Here is a 23,517-nt window from a genome sequence, read left to right on the forward strand (position 1 = left end):
CAGAGCAGCGCAGGAACTCTCCGCTCCGCTCCGGGGGGCTTTCTCCTCCTAGGGAACACTGCTAAGTAATGGGCAGAGAACAAAGGGGCTCCTCATTCAAGGCAGGCCTAAGGGAGGGTCAGAAGGAACTTTAGCTGGAGGTATTTACAGATGTGACCTCTAATCCTTGGGGATTCTTGGAAAATGGGCAAAGTGCCAAAAGAAGAGAACTGGCCAGGCCTTCAAAAGAAGAAAACCCAGAGAATTACAGACAGTGAACTTGCCCCTAAGCCCTCATTGAGGGGTGTGTTTGAGCATTTAGGAGAGGACTCCAGTGCTTCTCAGCGACAAACACAGCTGCCTTTGCGGTGTCTGAAGGCCCTGGTCGTGGTGACACTAGATGGCTGCCCTGGGCGCCTCCTGCGGGTGTAGAGGCATCACCACTCTGCACTGGCAGACTCAGCATGGAGTCAGAGCCGAGTCTGACACGAGCACTTGCCATCCCAGGCATTTCAGTTCTGACTGAGAAGGGAGCCGCACATGGGAGGAGAGGGCCCTTTGGAGCTCCTCTCTGCCTCCACCACTCCCTAACCCCGCAGCCTCAGTGCCCTCATCTGTAAAATGGGGAGTTTTGCCTACAGAGTTCAGCACAGTACCAGCCTGACATGGGAACCCCAGTGGATTATCAGTTTTGTCATTATTCCCCTGCATCCTGGAGGTGACACCGCCTGGTTAATAGGCAACCCCTCCGGATGGCCCAGCACAGCTGCACAGCAGCAGGAGGCTGGCCTGTGGCCAAGAATGCACGGTGGAGGAGGGCTGGAGGGGGACTGCAGCTCCTCCTCTTCCTGCTTCCTCCCTGCTCCACCCCCTGCCTAGGGCAGCACAAAAGCAAATCTCTAGCTAACTCCCTGCCTAGCAAGGCCCAGCCTGGGGCAGAAATGCCTGCAAGTGGCCGAGGTCTCTGCAGGGCTGTGGCTGCCTCTCCCTTCCCAGCTTGGAGACGAGCTCACACAGAAGCCGGGGGAGGTCTGAAGCCTGAGTATGATGCGGTGGTGATAGGAGCAGGTAAAGTGGTAAAGCAGGCTGGGCCAGAGCTGAGGGGCGGGAAGGCAGCCCTGCTCAGAGCTTGGTGGGGAGGGGGAGGCTTTGCCAAGCCCCACTCCTCTCTCCTCGGGCATAACCCGTCAGAAGTTTATACACTAGCAGGGGCTGCAACGGAAAGCCCTTCCATCTGGCAGGCGGGCACCTGGGATTCCGGTGCTGGCTCTGCTATGTGGCCTGGGGCAAATGCTTGCCTTTGGGCTTGGATCTTCCATGGAGAATGACAAAGGAAGACTAGGTGAGCTCAGGGGTTTCCCTCTATCTCTCCTGCAAAATGACCTGGTTTCCACCACATTCTCAGCCTGTGGTTTGTAAGGGTTGGAACTAGCTCTGGGTCAACAGACAAGTGAAATCCAGCACCCACCCCCCACCTCCCCCACAGTGCCGTGAGTTCTGGTCACCACTACCCTGCCACTGAGGCCACCCATCCTCACAAGAAACTGCAGTCATTTCACAAAGGCCAGTTAGGATAAAACAGAACTGAGTCCCGGAGTTCCTACTGCGTGTCTGCAGAGGGCAATGGCCCCCATTGCCTTGCAGCTCTGGGACATTTGTGAATCTGCAGTGATCCTGCCATGCTTTGCCAACCCCTGGGCTCAAGAGTATCAAAGTCTACTGGGTGCCAGGGGAAAAGGCAGGCCCAGGACCAGGTGGTTCTTCCTTAGTGCCTTCCATTCACACTTGCAGAGGGCCCCAAATGCATGATTGCCAGCTAGGTCTTACAGAGATAATGACAGGGACCGAAAGCAGACGGCACTCATTATGCAGCTTTGAAGGCATGTCTTCATTTTCCTATGTACTAGAGCAGTTGCGAGCTGGTAGATACTCAACAGTCACCTCTCCAGGGAAAAATGTGTGATGTGTGTGTGTGTGTGTGTGTGTATACACATACATATATACACACACATGTATATACACACACGTATATATGTATACATACATATATAGACACACACATGCTTATTTTAAATATTGAAATAAAAGATACACTGCACACAATTTTACAAATAAAAATACAATACTCTCAATGTAAATGCAGTCTAGCCAAGTGATTCTTACCAAAGGCTTTCTTTGATTTTTGCCAAACTCAGTAGCCAACCTATAGTTGCAACTGACAAATGAGGGTAGCTCCGAAGAGAATGGTGCTCCATATTTTCTGTAAAGAGTAGGACGATCATGAAACAGCAAAGATTTATATCCCAGCCTTACTCCTTATTTTTTAAATTTATTTTTATTTAATTAATTAATTTTTTTTGAGACAGTCTCGCTCTGTCACCCAGGCTGGAGTGCAGTGACACAATCTCAGCTGACTGCAACCTCTGCCTCCTGGGTTCAAGTGATTCTCCTGCCTCAGCCTCCTGAGTAGCTGGGAATACAGGCACCCACCACCACGCCCAGCTAATTTTTGTATTTTCAGTGGAGTCCGGGTTTCACCATGTTGGCCAGGCTGGTCTCGAACTCCTGACCTTGTGATCCACCCGCCTCAGCCTCCCAAAGTGCTGGGATTGCAGGCGTGAGCCACCGCTCCCGGTGTCCTTCTTTAAATGACAGGAATGTTGTTACTCAAATAAGATAATTTTTTTAATACTAGAATTTCCTTCAATTTTTATGCTATTCACACTGTAACAGCTAATGCTGTTAGGTTTAATTTGCATTATTAGCATTTTCCCATTGCTTTCTTAAGCCTGACCACAGAACAATAAATTCAGCCCTGCTGTGTAATATTTGCTGATCACGGTGGTGGAAATACTCCCACCATGGCCTTTTTTGTCACCAAGATGAGGTTGCTGAATATGATTTGGGAGTGATACCCAGTGGTACATCATTGTATAGCATGTCCACCATGCAGATACGTACCCAGAGGCCCATGACGGCAAAGGCTTGGGGAACAGACAAATGTAGTAAAACAAATAGGAGGTAGTGTGTTTTGAGTATTTATTACCTTTGTTTTTAATATAATTTATTTAATTGTAAGCTTATATAATTTAGTTTATGACAATGGCTATTTGACATCCGGCTCACAAACTCCCTGGGCTGGTGGGAGACATCTCCAGCACCTCGCTTAGCCTCAGAGAAGCCCCCTGCCTTCCTCCGTGCTCTGCCACAGCTCACCCTGCTGTCTCCTAATGGGGAAGGTTGACTCTAGGTCACCGGCTGCCTTGGTGACTTGCCTACAAGTGCGAGTGAGTCTCAGTGTGTGAGCTTTTCCTTGATATGATTTCTTTAGTTGTTAAACATACCATAAAGCCTGGTTTAAAGGCATCTTGGGCCTGAGTGAGGAACAGAGTGGCATATTCTGAGACAAGGGTTACCTCTGAGTCCCTGAAGGCACACTGGCACCTGGCCGCCACCTTGAAGATGACTCTGATTTAGTCATTTGACTAAATGTGCCTGAGAGTGACTGAGGAGCTTGTTAAAATGGAGATTCCTGGCCCCGTACCTGGTGATGAGCATTCTGAGGGCGGGAGGTGACTCCCAGAGGTCAGCACATCCACCCAACCAACCCTGCCTGATGCAGGCAGCTGCAGAGCCCACGCCCAGAGCAGCTTCTCAAGGGCCCAGGCGCCTGCTGTGGGGCCCCTGAGGCAGGTCTGGGGATTAGCAGAGCCTGTAGCTGAAGTCCTCTTCAAGGAAACAGAGGTATCACCAGAAGCCAAGGAGGGCTCAGCCAGGACCTGGGGGTGGCCACTGGGAGGGGGTCTTGTGCTTTGGATCCTTTACCTTACTCATTTGAGGTCTGCCGTGATTGAACTGGACCCAGTTGCCTGGAAAACTGAGTTTTCCAAGACTGACCATCAGCACCAATTAAAAGACAAATAGCTCCCATTTATCTCATCCTTGCCGCATTGCAGGGTTCCTGGCACCCTCTGTTCCCCACGTGAAGAAGCTCAAGGCTCAGGGCAGCTGACAACTCTCTGAGGGCACGCCCTGGCAAACAGCAGAGGCTAGGCTGAGCCCAGGACTGTCTGCCTTTAGTTTGTTGCATGTCTTTGAGACAGGTTCCATCTGCTCATGAGTCCCAACTGGCAGATTGTTTAAACTTTCTTATGGACATTTTCAAAAACCCATACAAATAAAGAGTATGTCAAGCAGCACTTTTTAAGATGAACTATAACCAACTAGCTTCTCACGTGCTTCTCATGTGGTCAGAGTTCATTTTAGCTCATGAAACTCTTGGTTCTGTGAAACACCTGCTGAATAGACTCTTGGGAGGGGGTTCTGGGAGTCGACATTTACACAGCCTCACAGGTGATTCTGAGCTTATCAGAGCTGGAGAGGCACTTGTTGCCCAGGGGCTTGGTGTGGAACATGAGATGCCAAGGCACCCTGAAGCACAGCCAGTCACTCCAGCACATGTTGAAGCTGTACATGCTTGCTTCATGTTGAACTGTTCACATTTTATTTTTGGAACACTGGGGATTGGCAAAAACAAACCCATGTGAATGAAGCCTCCTAGAGCACCATTGTGCCAATTGTGAACCACATGTGGGCAAAACAAGCCACGCTTGACAGCAGCTACCCTCATGACCAGCACTCCCCTGGATGCTGATGCTGCCATGTGAGATGGGACGTTGGCGCACCAGCATTCAGCCACCCATTGCTTCTCCTGCTTGCCAAATCAACCGTGCTGCTCCCTCAGATACCATCACCTGCACCTCCCAAGCAATGGAAGCCCTGGCAATGCTCTCATGAGCCCCTCGCTCCAGCAGAGCCCCTGACCAAGCCAGGGGAGCAGGACTTTTCCAGCCAGGGCAAGAACCAGAGTTTTCTGACTCCTTGAAGATCTGGTGTTTCATGGAGTTGAGCTAGCTGCTGTTCCAACATCTGAGTGCGGGAAGGGGAGGGGAGGGTCACCAAGGATCTTCATGGCATGGGGACAGGGAGCGGTGAGCACTTTCCTCAAGGACTGTCCGTCTGCCCGCCTGCTGACCAGTGATGCTTTCCTTCCCTCTCCCCTGTCTTGTTGCAGGACACAACGGACTGGTGGCTGTGAGTACCTCCCCAATTGATCCCACTTCACTGGCCCCTGGGCGTGTGGCTCTCAGCAGCCTGGGAAGGAGTGTGAAGAAGCAGGTGGGATAAGGGCCTCGAGAGAGAAGGAAAAGGCAGCCTAGTCGACACTCTCTGCTCTCCCGTGCTGACCGGGGGCTGGGTCGAATGCACATCTGCAGCCAGCTGAGGACATCACAGGCTGCTTTCCTCCCCTTACCCTAATGGGGAAAGGTGGTTTCCCCATGGCCTGTGAGGGAGTCAGGGAGCTTCCAGAAACAAGCTGACAAGGCAAGGAAGCATGTAACCAACAGCATGGGAACAGGTGGGAAGCAGGGGATTGGGCAGCCAGGGCAGGGTGGGGGCCCTTGACTCCAGATCATAGGCAGCCCTTGTGTCTAGAGGCCTGTGCTCCCAGCCAGGTCCAGGCCACGTACCACTTTGGGGTACGTAGCCGCTATTTGGCCAAAGTGTGCCCTGGATACATTGAGCTCAGCCTAGCAGAAGGGCCAGTGCCCCGTCCCCAGCACAACTGACTTCAAGATCCCAAGCTGAGCTGGGTGGCCCAGAGCTATCCTTAGCCTATGCTTCTGTAACCTGAGTCTAGATACCTCCAAGAGGCCACAGAACATATTCAAGGCCACAAAACAAACATGGAACATCTTCTTGAAGCAGCGGCAGCTCTAGAATATCAACATGGGGGGAACTGTGGATGTGCTAATGGACTGATGTTAAACCTTAATACTTTGCCTGATGTCTAAGTTTTACCTGAACATTTTATGTGGGGCATTTTGTAACTCAATGGATCAGTAATTTAAAACATTTATTTTATTTTATTTTAATTTTTTTTGAGATGGAGTTTTGCTTTGTCGCCCAGGCTGGAGTGCAATGGCACGATCTTGGCTCACTGCAACCTCCACCTCCCGGGTTCAAGCAATTCTCCTGCCTCAGCCTCCTGAGTAGCTGGGATTTCAGGCGCCCACCACTAAACCCGGCTAATTTTTGTATTTTTAGTAGAGATGGGGTTTCACCATGTTGGCCAGGCTGATCTCGAACTCCTGACCTCAGATGGCCCGCCCACCTCAGCCTCTGAAACTGCTGAGATTATAGGCATGAACCACCACGCCCGGCCTAATTTTATATTAATATAGGCCTGATTTTATATTAATATAAACAAAGATTCATCTCCGAGCTCTGCCACTTTGTGAAGGTTAAGGTGAGTCAGCCTCTCCGAGTCACTGTAAAATGAAACAATGGCACCTGCCCTCACAGAGCTGCTGTGAAGGTAATGGATCATTTGCTGCTAGGACCTGTCACATGCAAGTGGTGGCTGTTATTATTGGAAGTTTCCAGGCCAAGGAAGGCTGGCATCCATCCCCTTCACCCAAAGCCCACCAGGAACACACTTGTAGTTAGTCTAGTTGGGTTTCTTGCTCTTTGCAGCGAGGGGACTCACATCAGGGGAACCTCGGGTTGCCTCAGTAGGAAGGTGTTAGAACCTAGCACAGGATTTGAGCTTTGGTTGATTCGAGGGAAGGCCTAAGTAAATAGGGATTGCTATAGATTAGATACTCTCAGGAAGGAGGGACAGCCCTACAACTGGGCAGCTCAAGAAATCTGATCTGTAGGGAGGAGAGAGATGTGTGCGGAGAGCAGTAATTGATAAAGAAGTAGCAGTCACTCATTTCAGCCAAGAGGGGTGTTGGGTATTTTCTCAATGGCACTGAGACATTGCTTTTGTTTGTGCTTGCCTCATTTTATCATAGTCTTATAGAAACCTTGTTTGGGGTTTTCCATCTGTGAGATTGTTCCTGTGTAATAGGAGATGCAGCTTACCTTGCGTGCCAGGCCTCAGCCACTGAGTGACGGCTGCTGTTTCTTTCTCAGTAGGATATGTTAGGAGGATAGACGCTGGTTTCACACTGTCTCATTTCAATTCCCAAGACCTCTGCTCTTCAGCTCTGTGAGCCTGAGGCAAGCTGTTAACCTTATTGAGCCTCAGTTTTCTCATCTGTAAAATGGGAGAATCATAGTACCTGCCTCGTGGCTGGTAGGAAAAATTAAGTAAGACAATATACTCACTGTTTCTTGCACATAATAGTTGCCAAGTAAGCTTTTTGAAAAGTCTGACTTTTGCATGGCACCATTCCTGTGGTCACAGGGCCAGCATTTTAGATCGGTAGATTCATGACCAGTTTGGTTCAACAGATATTTATTGATTTTTCCACTAAGTGCTAGAAAAAATTTAATAGAAATCCTTGCATCATTTGTTCTCCCAAAATAAAGCTCTGCTATGAACAGCTTCATTTACTGAGCACATTCTCTGTGCCAGGGACCACTTAAAACCCTGTCTAGGGACCAGCTCAGTTCATCTTCACAGCAGCCTTATGAAGTGGGTAAAGCCAGGACTATTTTCATCAGCCCCATTTTTGCAGGTGAACAAACAGGCCAGGCGGATCAGGTACTGAGGCTGCAGCAGCAGAGAGAGAACGAGGGGCCGAACCTGGGCGGAAGAGTCAGCATTCAGAAGTTTCACCTCACTGTGCTGCATTTGTAGGAGGAATGAGGCTTGTTCCCTGCCTGAAGGAGAGGAACATCCCAGGGCAGGGTGGCAGGAAGCAGCGTGAGACCCTGAGGCACCAGGCCTCTAAGGCGGGAAGACCGCCTTCAGCTGGGAAGTGGGGTGGGAGCAGGCCTGTCGGATCTTACAGGACATCTAGGAGAGGCAAGAGTGGAAGGGGAAGCACAGGCAAGGGCGTTCCCAGAGGTGGGAACAGCAGAGCAGGGTGGGGAGGCCATGGGGTGTGGGGCGTGCTGGCCTATAGTAAGGACCTTAGTCCGAGGGTCAGCCCGAGGGAGCCCTGACATTTCAGAGGGATAAAGGGAGGGCCCTGTGTGCTGCCCCACTTCCCAGGCAGCATACCTGCAGAGACTGGGGGTGAACACTGCGGTCTTCGAGAGGCGCCATGTGATCGGGGGTGCAGCTGTCACTGAGGAGATTGTCCCAGGTGAGCTCTGATGTGGCATGGGGGAGTGGAGGGCAGTGACCCAGGGACAGTCTTCATCCTCTTCATCCCCGCTGACCCCCGGTGACGGTCCTCATCCCCGCTGACCCCCGGTGACGGTCCTCATCCCCGCTGACCCCCGGTGAGGGTCCTCATCCCTGCTGACCCCTGGTGACCGTCTTCATTGGATTCGGTTTCAGGGTTTAAGTTCTCCCGCGCGTCCTACCTGCTCAGCCTGCTGAGGCCGCAGATTTACACTGATCTGGAGCTGAAGGTAGGGCCTCCCCGGCCTGATTGCAGGGAGGGAGGAGGCAGTTCCATCTTCCCAACCTGGGCAGAGCCTCCCTGTTCCACGCCCGAGGTGATGCCCGCCCCTGAGGGCTCCCTCTTCTACCCAAGTCTTGTGTATCCCACGGGATCTCCCTGCTGCGTTCCCATGGATGGGTTTTTTCTTGTTCATATAGTGTCTTGAAAAGTGGGAAATTTCATCCAAGAATCAGACTTCTTTTGAAGAATGAGCTTTGTCACCATCAGGCCCTGTGGGACACCTATCTGAAGCCTTGGGCACCTGAGCTTACAGCTGCCTTGGGACACGAGCCCCATTTCTGCCCTCATTGAACTTGAGAGCTGATTCCCTCTCTTGGCACTGGAGCAGGAAGTGGGGCCTGGGGACTTTTCTGGCTCCCGGGCTGTTTGGAAGCTTCCTGGGAGTCTCATCTGGTGCTGTTTGCCTCTCAGTCCACCGACCTTTATCCGCAACCTTGCCCAACCCTGCCGCCAACCCTTTCACCTTCCTTCACCCCCACTGTCTTATAAACTGCGTCACCACATTCCTGAGGCTGATTGGCTTCTATCTGCTTGGTACCACTGTCACTCACCACTCAGAGAAAAGGGTTCTTAGTGCCATCTATACAAGCAGCTGCCACTCACGTTGCTGCCATCTTTTTTTTTTTTTTTTTGAGACCAAGTCTCGCTCTGTCGCCCGGGCTGGAGTGCAGTGGCATTATCTCGGCTCACTGCAAGCTCCGCCTCCCAGATTCATGCCATTCGCCTGCCTCAGCCTCCCCAGTAGCTGGGACCACAGGCGCCCGCCACCTCGCCCGGCTAATTTTTTGTATTTTTAGTAGAGACGGGGTTTCACCGTGTTAGCCAGGATGGTCTCGATCTCCTGACCTCATGATCCACCCGCCTCAGCCTCCCAAAATGCTGGGATTACAGGCGTGAGCCACCGCGCCCAGCCATGTTGGTGCCATCTTTGCTCTAAATTCAAAATTTTAAGCTAGTGTGATGTCCAGCTGCTGCTCACAGCTCTTTGGCTGCTCTAACTGGTTCATGTAGAGACTTCTTCAAGCCACTGAGACAGAGTATGTGCATCCTGGTACCAGGACTGGATGAAATCTAGCCAGGGCTGGGGGTGAGTTCTGGTCTCCAGTCCAGACCGGACCATAGCAGCAGGCAGTGTGTAAATGCACCACTTATTCATAGTAGCAGATGTTGGGGAACAGGGACCCTCCTTTTGGCAAACCTGATCTATGAGACTAAGAATCACAGAATAGACATTTTCACTTGATTATTCTCTTTACTTAAAAAATGTTACTCATTTGAAATGGTATTTGTGATAGTGTTCCTTGAACTAGAAGCTCCCAAGTGAATCGAGTAGATGCTTTATCCTCTGCCTTGGGCTGCATTCATAGGAGTACGGTGCTCAGATCAGGGAGAAAGCAGTTCTGCTGTGTGATGCGCAGGACTTACCCCATCTGGAGCACCTTGTTTTAATAGGACATTGAGGGCCTGGAGGGCATTGACAAGAGGGCAACTAAACTCTTTCCAGGAATATCCTCTTTCCAAAACTATAATGGAGAGCATTTACTTTATCAGCATCACATATTGGGCTATGACCTTTAATGTTCTATCTCAATTGTTCCTCACCTGTAAGTCAAGAGCCATGTTACAATCAGGGAACTTAAAGTTCAGGGGTTAAATTCACAGAGCTAGAAAGTGATGGAGAATTTGAGCCAAGGTTGGACTGTCTCCTACTCCTTGTTCTTGAGCTATGATGCACTCAGGCCTCTTGGTACCGATACCACCCAGACTCACATGCCTCTAGCTCTTTGTAGTTTGTGGTGAACGTGGTCATAGATGGAGTGTCCCTGGCAGCTCCAGCGGGGTGTGCACAGAGGCTGAGACTGGAGCTGCTGGAAACTGGCCGGCTGCATCTGCCTCCCTGCTCCACAGCTCACCAGTTGTGTGATTTCATCATGTGATGCCTTCTCTTCCTCATCTGTAAGATGGGAATGACAACAACACCTGCCTCCTAAGGCTACATCAGCACAGTCCCTGGTGCACAGAGGGCTCAGTACTTGTTGCTATTATTATTACCCCCTTTTGGCACTTGAGAAAACTGAGGCTCCAGAAAGACCAATGGCCAGAGACTACTCAATCACCCTGCCACTTATAAGGCTGTATCCAATTAGACTGAGCCGCCAACTAAAGTGTGAGGCTTAGCTTTGGCACCGCTGCCCCTCCTCCCCTTCTTGAGCCAAAGCACCCTCCACTGACCCTCTGTGGTCCCCACCAGGGCCTGCCTCCCCGTCCTGGGTGTTAGTTTCCACAGCTGTCAATGCAAGCACTGACTTGGATCACCTCCTGGTTCCATCCACCTAGAAAATGAGACTTTTCAGCAGTCTCACACTGGGTGATGAAATCCAGGCTGGAAAGGCAGAGCCTTTGCACTGGCAGAGAAGGGGATGTGGAGGGGGGCTTTTCATCCCCTTCAGCCATAAGCCACCTTCCCCACCTCCCCCTGGGCCAGCCTTGACCTCATTACCAGAGGCAACCCTATCCTCCCTCCTCCCTCTCACTGACCTTCTGTGTCTCACTCAGTCTTATTCATTTCGCTCCTGCTTTTCTCCTGGAAATCTCTCTAAGGTAGGGCTCTAACTTGCAGGGCCACAGAGTATGACCTGGGAAACTGCTGGGGAAGCGGAGATTTCCCTGGGGTTCTTGCTCGCAGGTCTGATTCGGTGGCAGTGGTGAGGCCCAGAAACAGTCTTTTTGATGGCATTCTCAGGTCATTCTGAGAGAGGAGGCCTCCGGAACACAACTTTGAGAAGCACACCCTTTAAATCTCTCATACAGGCCAGACCCTGCTCTTAGAGAGAGTGACTCATACGTGTAATCCCAGCACTTTTGGGAGGCTGAGGTGGGCAGATCACGAGGTCAGGAGATCGAGACCATCCTGACTAACACGGTGAAACCCTGTCTCTACTAAAAATACAAAAAAAATTAGCCAGGGATGGTGGCGGGTTCCTGTAGTCCCAGCTACTCGGGAGGCTGAGGCAGGAGAATGGCGTGAACCTGGGAGGTGGAGCTTGCAGTGAGCCGAGATCGCGCCACTGCACTCCTGCCTGGGCGAAAGAGCGAGACTCTATCTCAAAAAAAAAAAAAAAAAAAAAAAATCTCTTGTATCTCTGGTCATTTAGACACAATCCTTCACACACACGCTTTCCAACAGTTTCCACCCATGATGGTTATGCATGCTGAGAACTCTCATGGGGTAAATAAAAGAAGGGTTTTGCTTTCATTTTTTTTTTTTTTAAGAAAAATACTTCATAATCCGAACAAATCTCATGGATATAATCTGATGGTTACTTAACATTCCCCTTCTCATTCGAACTCCACATAATTAAAACCATTGTTAAAAGGAAAACCTTCACCAAATTAAATTTAACAGAGTTTAATTGAGCAAAGAACGATTCATAAATGGATCAGCCTCCTGAGCCGGAGTATGCTCAAAGTCTCCAGCACAGCCCTGTGGTAGAAGAAGATTTATAGACAAAGTGAAAGGTGATGTACAGGAAATGGAAGTGAGGTACAGAAATAGCTGGATTGGATACAGCTCAGTGTTTGTCTTATTTGAACACAGTTTAAACACTTGGTCCCCTTTGATTGGCCAAAACTGGGCGCTTGACACAGGAGTAGGTTACAGTCTGTTTATGCTTCCTTCTAGCTTAGAGTTCACTATGAACAGAGAAACCTTTAGGCTGAGCTTCAAGTATTCAAGGAGGCAGCTTTAAGCTAAATTTGATTTAACACCATTAAGAATGACAGAGCCTCCCTTTAGAAGAGAAAGTCCTGGAATCAAATGAAAAGTGATTCATAGTCAATTGTGACTATGTCAAAAGTGATTCATAGTCAAAAAGTGATTCAAGTCAATACTTGGAATAACTTTTGGATTCCTCTTAGGTCCCTGATTTGGGGGGTTATTCATTCATTCAGTCCATGTTTCTGAGTACCTGCTGTGTGCCAGGCGCTGAGAGAAGCCCTTGGGTGTACAGCAGTGAACTGGAAAGGCAAGGACCCTGCTCTTAGGGAGAGAATTTCAGGTAGAGGTAAGTGCCAAGAAGAAAAGAAAAGAAGGCAGCATTAGAGAGAGAGTGGAGATTCCAGCCTAGATGGCGACCAGGAAGGACATCTTCCTCAAGGAGGTGACATTTGAGCAGGTTTTCAAATCCCAAGAGGTCACCAGCAGCAGCCATGTGGACATCTGAGCAGACGGTCTCCAGTCAGAGGGAAGAGGAGATGGAGCCACCCAGGCAGGCATGAGCAGAGGGCAGGTCAGTGTGGCCAGGGCAGAGGAGTGACAGGCGGAGGGCAGCAGATTGGGGTCGGAGGGGCAGGGGCCAACTCGGGGACTGCATTTTATCCAAGTGCAGCGAGAAGCCAGTGAGGTGTGTGATCAAGAAGTTCACTGCTAGGATTTGTGACTTTACGAAAGTCAGCCCACCTGCTGGCTGGTGAGGACTGGGCGGAAACAGGAGGGGTCGCATGTGGATCACCAGGCTGCCGCTGCAGCCATTCCCAAAATGGTGGCTTAGAGAGAAGCACACAGGTTCTGGAGGCAGCGCACGGGATGTCAAGAATGACAAGGAGAGAAACTAAGGATGCTTCCTGGGTATGAGAGAGTTGACTGCTTTAAGAAGAAAGAAGCTGGAAGTTTCTCCAGCTTAGAATAAAGAATGTCTCCATCTTAGGGTTAGGCGGGACCCCAGCCGTCTCCTGGCCCCGGCCCCGCCAGTGTCGGGAACCTCCGCGAGGCACAGAGTGCCCAGAGCTGCCGCGGGCCTGCCTGCCTGGAGCGTCTCCAGTGTGGAGCAACTCCAGCGGCAATTGTTGGAAAAGCCTGTTTTTGGTTTCCTCGTGCTTTTCTAAAACCTCTACTCTCAGATCTCATTTCTCTCCTCTGCGGCCGTACCTTGTCTGCAACGTAGCATTCATTTATTCAGAGTCGACGGAATGCCTAATAACTGCACTGTGTCTGCATGCGGGGGATACAGCAGTGAACAAAATAGACAATGCCCCTGACTTCACAGGGCTCACATTCTACTTGGGGAGACAATGAAGACACTAAATATGTGATTAGCCATGTGGTGACAGGTACTTTGGGGAAAAATATTGCAGGGCGAGGGGGCAGGGAGTGCAGGAGAGGCCTGGCTGATAAGGTGGCATTCCAGCCAAGACCTCCAGTGGTTGAGGGAGCAGGCCACGGATCTGGAGAAGGAAGCCTCTGGACAGCAGAAACTGGAGGCGGCACAGGCCCCTTTTGCTTTATCTGGGCCTCCTTTGAGGAAGTAGATATGCTCTTGGAAAGTTCTATGTGCTAATCAAATATTTGTAAACCAAATCATATTTTAAATGCATCAAGGGGACTTCCACTTAAAGTGACCCTGGAGTAAATGAGTCTGCAAAGTAAATAAAATGTTCTGATGTGAATAATTTATCTACCTTGTAAGTATAGATTTTCACATAACCATTGCTTGATTGTGTCTTTCTAAATTTAATTATTTATTTCTGAAGTGGAGCAGTTGCAGACTGGTGCTGAGAGCTAGGGCTTTGCAGTTACCAGCTGTGGTTTTGAAACCCAGACCTACCTCCTAAAGTGACCTGGGACAAATTATTTAACTCCTATGAGCCTCTCGTGTTGCTTTTGTACAATGAGGATAGTAAGACAGCCACGTGCCACGTGACAACATGTTGGTCAACGATAGACTATATACAGTGGTGGTCCCATAAGCTTACAATGGAGCTGAAAAAAATCCCTGTCCCCTAGTGATGTCATAGTTACAGTGCAGCATATTATTCATGTGTTTGTGGCGATGAGCCTACTGTGCGGCCAGTTGTCAAAAAGTCTAGTACATATAATTATATACAGTACATAATACTTGATTGTAAATGACTTTGTCACTTGTTAACGTATTTATTATACTATACTTTTTATTATTATTTTAGAATGTATTCCTTTTCCTTATTTAAAAACTTCACTGTCAAACAGCCTCAGGCAGGTCTGTCAGGAGGTATCCAGCAGAAGGCATTGCTCTCTAGAGATGACAGCGCCACGTGTTACTGTCCCTGAAGACCCTGCAGTGGGGCAGGATGTGGAGGTGGAAGGCAGTGACATTGATGATCCTGACCCCGTGTAGCCCTAGGCTGATGTGTGTGTTTGCGTTTTACTTTTTAGCAAACCAATTTTAAAAGTAAAAAAAAAAGTAAAAATTTTGAAAATGGAAAAAAGCTTACAGAATGAGGATATAAAGAAAATAGTTTATATAGCTGTACAATGTTTGTGTTTTTAGTCAAGTGTCTTTTTAAAAGAATCAAAAAGGTTTTAAAAATTAAAACGTTTATAGAGTTTAAAAGTTGCAGTAAGCTAATTTACTGAAGAAAATGTTTTAATCAATGTAGTGTAGCCTAAGTGTACTGTATTTATAAAGAGTGCAGTAGTACACAGCAATGTGCTGGGCCTTCAGTCACTCACCACTCACCCAGAGCAACTTCCAATCCTGCAGGCTGCATTCATCGTGAGGGCTCTATATGGTATCATTTTTCTTACCTTTTATGCCATATTCTTAATGTACCTTTTCTATGTTTGCGTTTTTTGTTTTTGTTTTTGTTTTTTGAGACAGAGTCTCGCTTTGTCACCCAGGCTGGGGTGCAGTGGTGCAGTCTCACCTCACTGCAACCTCTGCCTTCCAGGTTCAAGCAATTCTCCTACCTCAGCCTTCCGAGTAGTTGGGACTACAGGTGTGTGCCAACACGCCCAGCTAATTTTTGTATTCTAAGTAGAGATGGGGTTTCACCATATTGGCCAGGCTGCTCTCGAACTCCTGACTTCAACTGCTCTGTGCGCCTTGGACTCCCAAAATGCTGAGATTACAGGCATGAGCCACTGCTCCCAGCCTAGATATGTTTAGATACCCAAATACCATTATATTACAGTTGCCTCCAGGATTCAGTGCAGTAACATGCTGTGCAGATTTGCAGCAATAGGCTACACCACACAGCCTATATGTGGTAGGCTATCAGATCTAGGTTTGTGTGGGTACACTCTGTGATGCTCAAACTACGACAAAATTGCCTAACAATGCATTTCTCAGAACATATCCCCATAAGTGATGCAAGACTGTACTTACAAAGTTGTTGTGAGGTAACCATTGTAAACCCTAGTACAGTCCCTGGCATGGAATGAATGTGCCGTGGTGTGGTGTGGTATGACGTGGCATGGCGTAGTGATAGGACATGGTACAGTATCATATGATGTGGTAGGGTGTGGTATGGCATGGTGTGTATGGTGTGATGTGATGTTGTGTGATATGGTATGATGTGGCATGGCGTGGTGCTATATGGCATGGTATAGTATGTATGGTATGGTATAGAATGCTATAGTGTACTGTGGTATGATACAGCATTGTCTACCATAGGGTACTTGGGCAAGAGGGCTTTTTATAAACTTATATTTAAAAAACAGACACCAGGACCATATACTTGGGAATCTACACACAGGTACCTATATGTTCACACAAACACAATAGGAGAAAAAGATGGCGGGCAGAGACCACAGAGCCATTCATTTGTTGCCATGCTGTTTGTGTTCTGCAGAAACATGGGCTGAGGCTTCATCTTCGAAACCCCTACTCCTTCACCCCCATGCTGGAAGAGGGTGCGGGCAGCAAGGTGCCCAGGTCCCTTCTGCTGGGTACAGACATGGCAGAAAACCAGAAGCAGATTGCCCAATTCTCCCGGAAGGATGCCCAGGTAGGGAAGGCGACAGTGTCTGAGCTCCTACTCTCTCAGCAGCCTAAAGATGGGCGTGGTTGGATTGTCCTAGAACAACTGTCCAAAGGCCATGGGCACTGGGCCAGGCTGCCCCACATTCCTAGGAGGGCTCCAGTTGGTGGCAGCTCTTGATCTCAGGCACTGTGAAGAGAAGCGGGTGGAGGATGCTGATGAAGACCAGTGGACTGGAAGACCCGCACACCTGTGTGTGTTCAACATGGGGCCACTGTCAGAGGGGCTGTGCATGCTGAGTTCAAGAGGAAATGCACCGGCGTGTTCTTACACCGGGAAGTGCTTCATGCCCCTCCAGCTTTCAGACAGAGTTCCGAGTGTTTGTCCACATTAAAGCACATGAAAGCCAGAAAGGAGGATGAGGGACGATCAGAGAAAATTAAGGATAAAATCAACTGAATCAGGAACTTAGGACAAGAGAGTTCTAAATATTCATTCAATGTGGCATCCCAAGGCTCCCTCCTGACTGCCCAAGGCAACAAAGTGTCCATGATGGTGTGCAACCTGGCGACGGGATGAGCACATGTTGGATGGAGAATGCACTTTTTTCCCCTTGGAACTGCATTCTAGGAACCTGCTGGGTGGCCTTGTCTAGATGAGCCACTGAGTTCCGTAAGGGCCCTGCCACAGTTGGTTCTGTGGACATAGGAAGATTATTTGAATGGCCGTTTTGTACCAAGCGTGGATACAAGCTGAGGTGTAGCATTAAATCATATCTCAGTGGAGACATTTTCATAAGAAGAACCTAGGTTAGTAGAACCCATGTACATTGCTTTTCTTGTGTTAATCTACTACTGGGTAAAACTTAGAGAACCACAGATGCACGGCCTACATGTCTCTTCCACCAGCAGTTTTCAGACCTGGCTGATGATCAGAATCACCTGAGAAGCTTAGCCTTTTATTTTGTTATTTTATTTCATTTGTTTTTAAGACAGGGTCTCACTCTGTCACCCAGGCTGGAGTGCAACGGTGCGATCTTGGCTCACTGCAACCTCCGCCTCCCATGCCCAAGCAATCCTCCTGCCTCAGCCACCTGAGTAGCTGGGATTACAGGCACTCACCACCATGCCCGGCTAAGTTATTTTTATTTTTTTGTAGAGACAAAAGTCTCACTATGTTGCCCAGGCTGGTCTGGAACTCTTGAGCTCAAGCAATCCTCCCACTCCGCCTCCCAAAGTGCTAGGATTACAGGCATGAACCACCACACCTGGCCTGAGGACCTTAGCTTTTTAAAAGTGCTTCTTTGATGGCTCTTTTGTGTGGCAGATTGGAGACCACCACCTGCATCCTCTCATCCAAATCCTGCCCATCTCAGATGCATTTGAGGGGATTTGGCGCAAGGCCAGGTCCCCGGGCCTGCAGGACACTAGCTGTGGCCCTACACTCTAGCGACCACACACGCCAGAGGCAAGGGCCCATTTCCCATCGTGGAAAGTAAGGAGCTTGATTCCTGGTTTTGTCTTTCCATGCTGTCATATTAAAGTCCTGCTTAGAGAAACCTGTTTAACTTCGTTTTTACCAAGACTTCTCAAATGTATTTTAACATGGAACCTTTCTTTATGTAACACTTATTAAAATGTCATGGGTCTATCTATGGGTAGAGATAGACCAAAATGCAAAGTCCAGGACTAAGAAGAATCAGGTAGGGCCTCCAGTAGCACAGGCTTCTGTCACTGCTCCTGTGCCCACCAGGGAAGCGAAAGTGAGTGTCAGAAACCAGGCTTTCGAAAGTGGATTCTGACGTGGGAGCTTGTGGGGTGAGAAGAGGCAGTCTCCTGTGACTGCAGGTGATGAGGTGGCCTGGGAGACCTACAGACTGGAGAAGAATACAAGCAGAGGTCTAACTTCTACCAGTAATATATGAGAGGACAGAAGGACAGGCCAGGCGCAGCAGCTCACTCCTATAATCCCAGCACTTTGGGAGGCCGAGGCAGGCGGATCACTTGAGGTCAGAAGTTCGTGACCAGCCTGGCCAACATGGTGAGACTCCGTCTCTACTAAAACTACAAAAATTAGCTGGGCATGGTGGCACATGCCTATAATCCCAGCTACTCAGGAGGCTGAGGCAGGAGAATCGCTTGAACCTGGGAGGCAGAGGTTGCAGTGAGCCAAGATCCGCCACTGCACTTCAGCCTGGGTGACAGGGCAAGACTCCATCTTGGAAAAAAAAAAGAAGAAATGACAGAAGGAAGAAACTTCTAAGTGGTTTCATGGTTTATCGCAGAGACCACACCCTAAGATTCTTGCCAGTTTTCTGTGGGTGACACTTTGTGTTGGCCAGCATTAGCTCCGTGTCCCTGTTGCCACTCCTGGTGGCTCCTCTATCGCCCAGGTCTCCTGACCACCCCCACCTCCACCCCATGTACTCTTCTTGGTGTTGATGTTAACCCAGAGACCTGGAACTGGGGGAGCTCAACAGAGCCAAGCCAAGCCACAGTGGGGAATGAGGCCTGAGGAACCATCAAGCTGTGGGGGTGACAGGCCATATGGGGACAGCATGGAGGGGAGGGATATGGATGGTGGGACCTTGATGCAGAGCTCTGTTCCAGGTCTTTCCCAGATATGAGGAGTTCATGCATCGCTTGGCATTAGCCATTGACCCTCTGCTGGATGCGGCCCCCGTGGACATGGCAGCCTTCCAGCGTGGCTCTGTGCTGCAAAGGATCAAGTCGCTGTCCACCCTCAAGCCCCTGCTGAAGGCAGGTAAGTCCAAGTGCAGGCACCGGGGCATGATGAGTGACCTTCAAGGAGGTGAGCGCATTGTCTCAATGCCTAGACACAAGCCTGAACCTCCATGGCAACCTGCCAGCTGGGATCAGTTCACATGCTGCGATCAATTACGGGCAACCTGGAGCACTTTCTTGAGAGCATCTTAGGCTGATGCGCTTTCAAATAGACCTTGAGACCAAGGCTTGTGCATGGGTAGTTCATTTGGAAGGGTGACCCCAAGGCACAAAAATAGGAGAAAGTGGGGGTGAGAGTAGACAGAGAAAGAGTCGATACTAGAGTGTGTGATCACACTAGCCACACTGTGGGTGACAAGATGCTGGACCTGTGTGGGCCCTCTGGGAAACCTTATGAAATGCGTTTGAGCAACCTTCTTGGGAGATGGAAAGGGAAATATTTATTCCTTGGGTTCTATCTCCCATTGGTCAAGGGTTGCCTCACAGGGCATTGACTCCCACACTTCTGGGCTGTGCATCTGTGGGTGCCAAGTAGGTTCCCATGAGTGCCCTAGGGAAGAAGTAGAGAGGCTTACTTTTCAGCACTGAAGTGAGATGCTGTAGAGTTGCCTTTGTGAAGCTGATCAAAGCCTGCATGGGGTTCGGCATCATGGCCGTGGCTAGAATAAGATATAGGGGCCAAGAGATTTGAAGTGCTGCTCTCATACAGGAAGAATGCTAGATTTGGGGTCAGCAAGGAGAAGTTCTGTGATCAGTTAGTAATGTCTGTCATGAGTATGAGAATGGAAGGCACATCAAGTGTGCTATTATTTTCTGCCCTCCTTGAGGATATACAGACCAGTTTAGCCTCTATATCCTAGAAAAAACAAACAAACAAACAAATCGTTTGTTTCCCACATGTCTTCGTGGTTCAGCTGATCCCAGCTGGCTCAGCTGATCTGGTCTGGTCTCAGGCATGTGTTTGTGTCTGCAGCAGCTCAGTGGAGGCAGCTCTGCTCCAGGTACCCCCCATCCTCCTTGTAGAAGCACATGCTGATCTGGGCGTGGACTTTTCACATCAGTGGCACAAGCACAGAGGGCATGCCCCAATATACAGGCCTGTTTCAGGTCTGGCTTTGTGTCACATCTGCAAACATTCCACTGGCTGGCCAAGTCACATGGATGAGCCCAGAGCCAAGGAGCCGGGCAGGTTAACCAAGCTGTGGTGGGTTGGGAGGCACTGCAGACTTATACATTGCAAAGAGTGTGGAGCCAGTGGGATCTATTACAAATGCAAAAAGTAGACACTGCCTCTCAGATAACCAGTCCAGGGAGCTTTGTGTGAAAAACACGCAAAAAACATTTATCGAGCAACTACTACATGCCAGACACTAAGCTAGGCCTAGGTGCTATAAGGCTAGAGACCATGATTTCTATCCTGAAGGTCTTAAAACCTAGTTACTCTGAAATGGCCTGAATCAGGGTTGTAGGAATGGATCAGCCATGCCAGCTACCTCCCAGGATATGGGCCTTCCGGAGTTCAAAATAAGGGAATAAGGTACAAGTTTAAAATTTTCCAAACATAATGCTAACTGATTAAATGCCTATGAACTTGCAAATGCTTTACCTAGCTCATTTAATGCTCACCGTAGCCCTTGGGGTGTAAAATAGGATTCCCGTGTTACAGGTAAAGAATCAGGTTCAGAGATGTTAAAAATGTGTCCCAGGCGCTGCTAGTGAGAGGTGTGGCCGGGACTCAAGCTGGGTCTGTCTCTGCATTGGCTGTGCTATACCATCTCCCGGCAGGAAGTCTCGGCCTCCTCCGATCTTTTATCCCACAGGCCAGGTTGGAGGGCTTCCCTGTCACCTGTTTCAACTACTGTTTTGTGGATCTTCTGTTATAGGCCGCGTCCTGGGAGCCCAGCTTCCCGAATATTATGAGGTCCTCACAGCTCCCATTACCAAGGTGAGCGGTTCCCCAGCGTCAGGCCCGACCAGGGAGCAAGGGGACCCTCCTCCCGTCGAGGCCCCTAAGGCCTTCTCTCTGCTGTTGTGCTGTCCAGGTGCTGGATCAGTGGTTTGAGTCTGAGCCTCTAAAAGCCACTCTGGCCACAGATGCTGTGATTGGAGCCATGACAAGTCCCCGCACTCCAGGGAGTGGGTGAGTGAGGGGGGTGAGGTGGGACACAGGAATGGGGCATGTTCCCCAACAGCAGTGAGGACAACAGTGGCAGTGGCTGCAGCAACAGCTGCCACTTAACAGAGCTCACCCAGTGAGCCAGGAACCAAGCCAGGCACATCACACACGATCCATTTAACCCTCAGAGCAACGTCTGAGAACTGCGGTTCAGAGAAGGGAGTGTTTTGCCCAAAGCCACTCAAGTGGCAAGGCTGATTTTCAGCTCGAGGTGTCTGACTCCCCAAAATCTTCCTTCTTAGTGACTGTGCCCTACTGCTTCACTAAGAAAAGCCTCCCCCACCTCCCGCTTGGTATCTCAACATTAATATCTTCTTTCCTCTCCTCTTCCCTTCCCTCTTCCACCTCTCCACTCCCGCAAACACCCATTCTCCCTTGCCTGCCACCGGTCCTTTCCCTGGGCTCCGGGACACTCACACAGACACCTCAGGATGGACAGTAAGCTGCCCTTCTCTTCGTGAGTGCGGGTGTGCGCTGACAGCCCAATCCGAGAGGTGGCAGTCAGACACAGTGAAGCCTGCAGCGTGGTCTGACTTAATGAGCCCCCACAGAAGCAGGAATGGAGGGGTGTGTGTGTGTGTGTGTGTGTGTGTGTGTGTGTGTGTGTGTTGGGATGGAGAATGCTGCCAAGGGTTGGGCCGTTTCCAGTGCACCAGAAGATACAGCTAGAAGCTAGAAGCTGTCGACGTGGCTTTTCTCTCAAGGGACTCAAGGGATGAGCACACCCTCGGAAGTGGTTTTTCAACACATATTAAGCTGGCCCCAAATTCCCCCAGGACCATAGAGACGGGGGCTTGGCAGCAGTTGCTACACGTTGGCCAAGCTGTGATCTACCAGCCAATCTGGATCTTCCAGCTGGGGCCTCCTGCCCTTTTCTCTTGGGATCTCGGAGAGGCTTAGCCAGTGCTCAGTTTGTGAAATGTGCCTTTAAATAATTTGTTCCTTCATTAATTCTTCCAACAAATATGGATGAGCGCTCGCTAGGTGCTGGGGATACTGTAGTGAGTGGAGCAGACGTCCTGATGGGTGAGAGACACAGAGCGAGTGATGATGATGAAGTGGTGTGAGTGTGATGCTAGGAGGAGCAGCCAGAACACAGCCTGATCTAGGGTCAGAGAAGCCTCCACATGGAAGAGGTGTTTGATCTGAGATCCAAAGGACAAAGAGGAGTTAGCAAAACACAAGATGAAGGAGGAAGGGGCTTCAGGCTGACAGAACAGCAGGGGAAATGCTGGGGTTAGAGAACGTGTGATCTACCCAGGAATCTAGTGGTTCTGTTAGTTAGGAGGATGGGGTACAGAGAGGGGACAGGATGAGGGATGAGGCTGGAGCACCTGCTAGGAGACTGGCCATTCCCTAAGAGCAGCGCCAAGCCAGGGAGGTTTGGAATGGCGATAAGTGAGTGGCAGGAGCACAGCTGGGCTTTAAGATAGGGCTCCAGGATATATGTGGACAAAGACCTGCAGGGGAGAAAGTGTGGGAGAGGGGTTCCAATGAGGGGCACTACTGCAGCAGCATAAGGAAGAGAAGAGAGGCTGAGAGGTGGGGTGGCCTTGCAAGCCCTTTGGAGGCGGAGTTGGTGTTGCTGTGTGGACATAGATGGGGAAGGATGGTAGTGGTCAAGACTGACACCTGGTTTCTGTTGGAAACAGGACCTTCAATGGAAAGGTGTCATTCACTGGAATGGGAAAGATTGAAGGGGAAGCAGCTGGAGAATGGGGAAAAGGTGGTGGGTTTAAGATGCCTACCAAGAAAGCGTCCAAATGGAGATATCTGTGGGTGGTTAGATACAGGAGCTGGAGCTCAGGAGAATGCTGGAGCTGCAGGTTTGGGCATCGTTGCCTTCTTTTTGGTAATAAAGCTATGCACATAGACACACTTGCTGGGTAGTTGGTGTAGAGAAGGCAAAGGGCTCTTACAAGAACTTGAGCTCATTAAAGGCTACTGGGAAAGGGCTGGATGGTGGCAGGGAGGGGCTGAAGATCAAGATGGAAAAGAATAGTTGCACCTACAACTCTGGGGAGATGAGATCCCACCTCCAGGATCTGAGTCGGATGGTCTGTCCTCAGGTATGTGCTGCTGCATCATGTGATGGGGGGCCTGGAGGGGATGCAGGGGGCCTGGGGCTATGTCCAAGGGGGCATGGGTGCCCTCTCTGATGCCATCGCAAGCTCAGCCACCACCCATGGAGCAAGCATCTTCACTGAAAAGGTGAACGGCCCTTCTACCCCACCCCAGTTACTGGCAAGGATCCCAGGACAGAACCAAGTCTCAGATTTGGAAGGTCCCTTGTTTTACCGATGAACAGAGGAGCTGTGAGGGGGTGGGTTGCAGAATCAAGAGACTACGATCAAGCAGCCTGTTAGTGGCTAACCACCCCCTTTGAATTCCCTGGTCACTGAACTGAGGCTGAGTGTTTCATGGAGAAGCCAAGGCTTCATGGAGAAGCTGCAAA

General features: G+C 49.8%; 1 protein-coding gene across 15 annotated transcripts in view; it reads left to right on the top strand.

Annotated features, from left to right (window-relative positions):
• The first annotated feature begins 135 nt into the window (after positions 1-135).
• Positions 136-23,517, top strand: part of PYROXD2 (pyridine nucleotide-disulphide oxidoreductase domain 2) — a 32,517-nt gene continuing 9,135 nt past the window's right edge. For 12 of the 15 annotated variants that reach the window (XR_002730457.2, XR_002730459.2, XR_002730458.2 and 9 more), the window contains exons 1-9: positions 136-1,047; positions 5,054-5,157; positions 7,988-8,081; positions 8,279-8,352; positions 16,014-16,169; positions 18,752-18,905; positions 20,770-20,831; positions 20,929-21,026; positions 23,132-23,273. Coding sequence is in view for 12 of the 15 variants with exons in the window: in XM_023206375.2 (XP_023062143.1) it covers positions 732-1,047; positions 5,054-5,157; positions 7,988-8,081; positions 8,279-8,352; positions 16,014-16,169; positions 18,752-18,905; positions 20,770-20,831; positions 20,929-21,026; positions 23,132-23,273 (1,200 nt within the window). In the remaining 3 variants the exon portion in view is untranslated. The remainder of the gene's footprint in view (positions 1,048-5,053; positions 5,158-7,987; positions 8,082-8,278; positions 8,353-16,013; positions 16,170-18,751; positions 18,906-20,769; positions 20,832-20,928; positions 21,027-23,131; positions 23,274-23,517) is intronic. The other 3 variants (XM_023206379.2, XM_023206380.3, XM_023206383.2) reach the window with 2 other exon arrangements.

Source organism: Piliocolobus tephrosceles, chromosome 9, assembly GCF_002776525.5.
Source record: "Piliocolobus tephrosceles isolate RC106 chromosome 9, ASM277652v3, whole genome shotgun sequence".
Lineage (NCBI taxonomy): Eukaryota > Metazoa > Chordata > Mammalia > Primates > Cercopithecidae > Piliocolobus > Piliocolobus tephrosceles.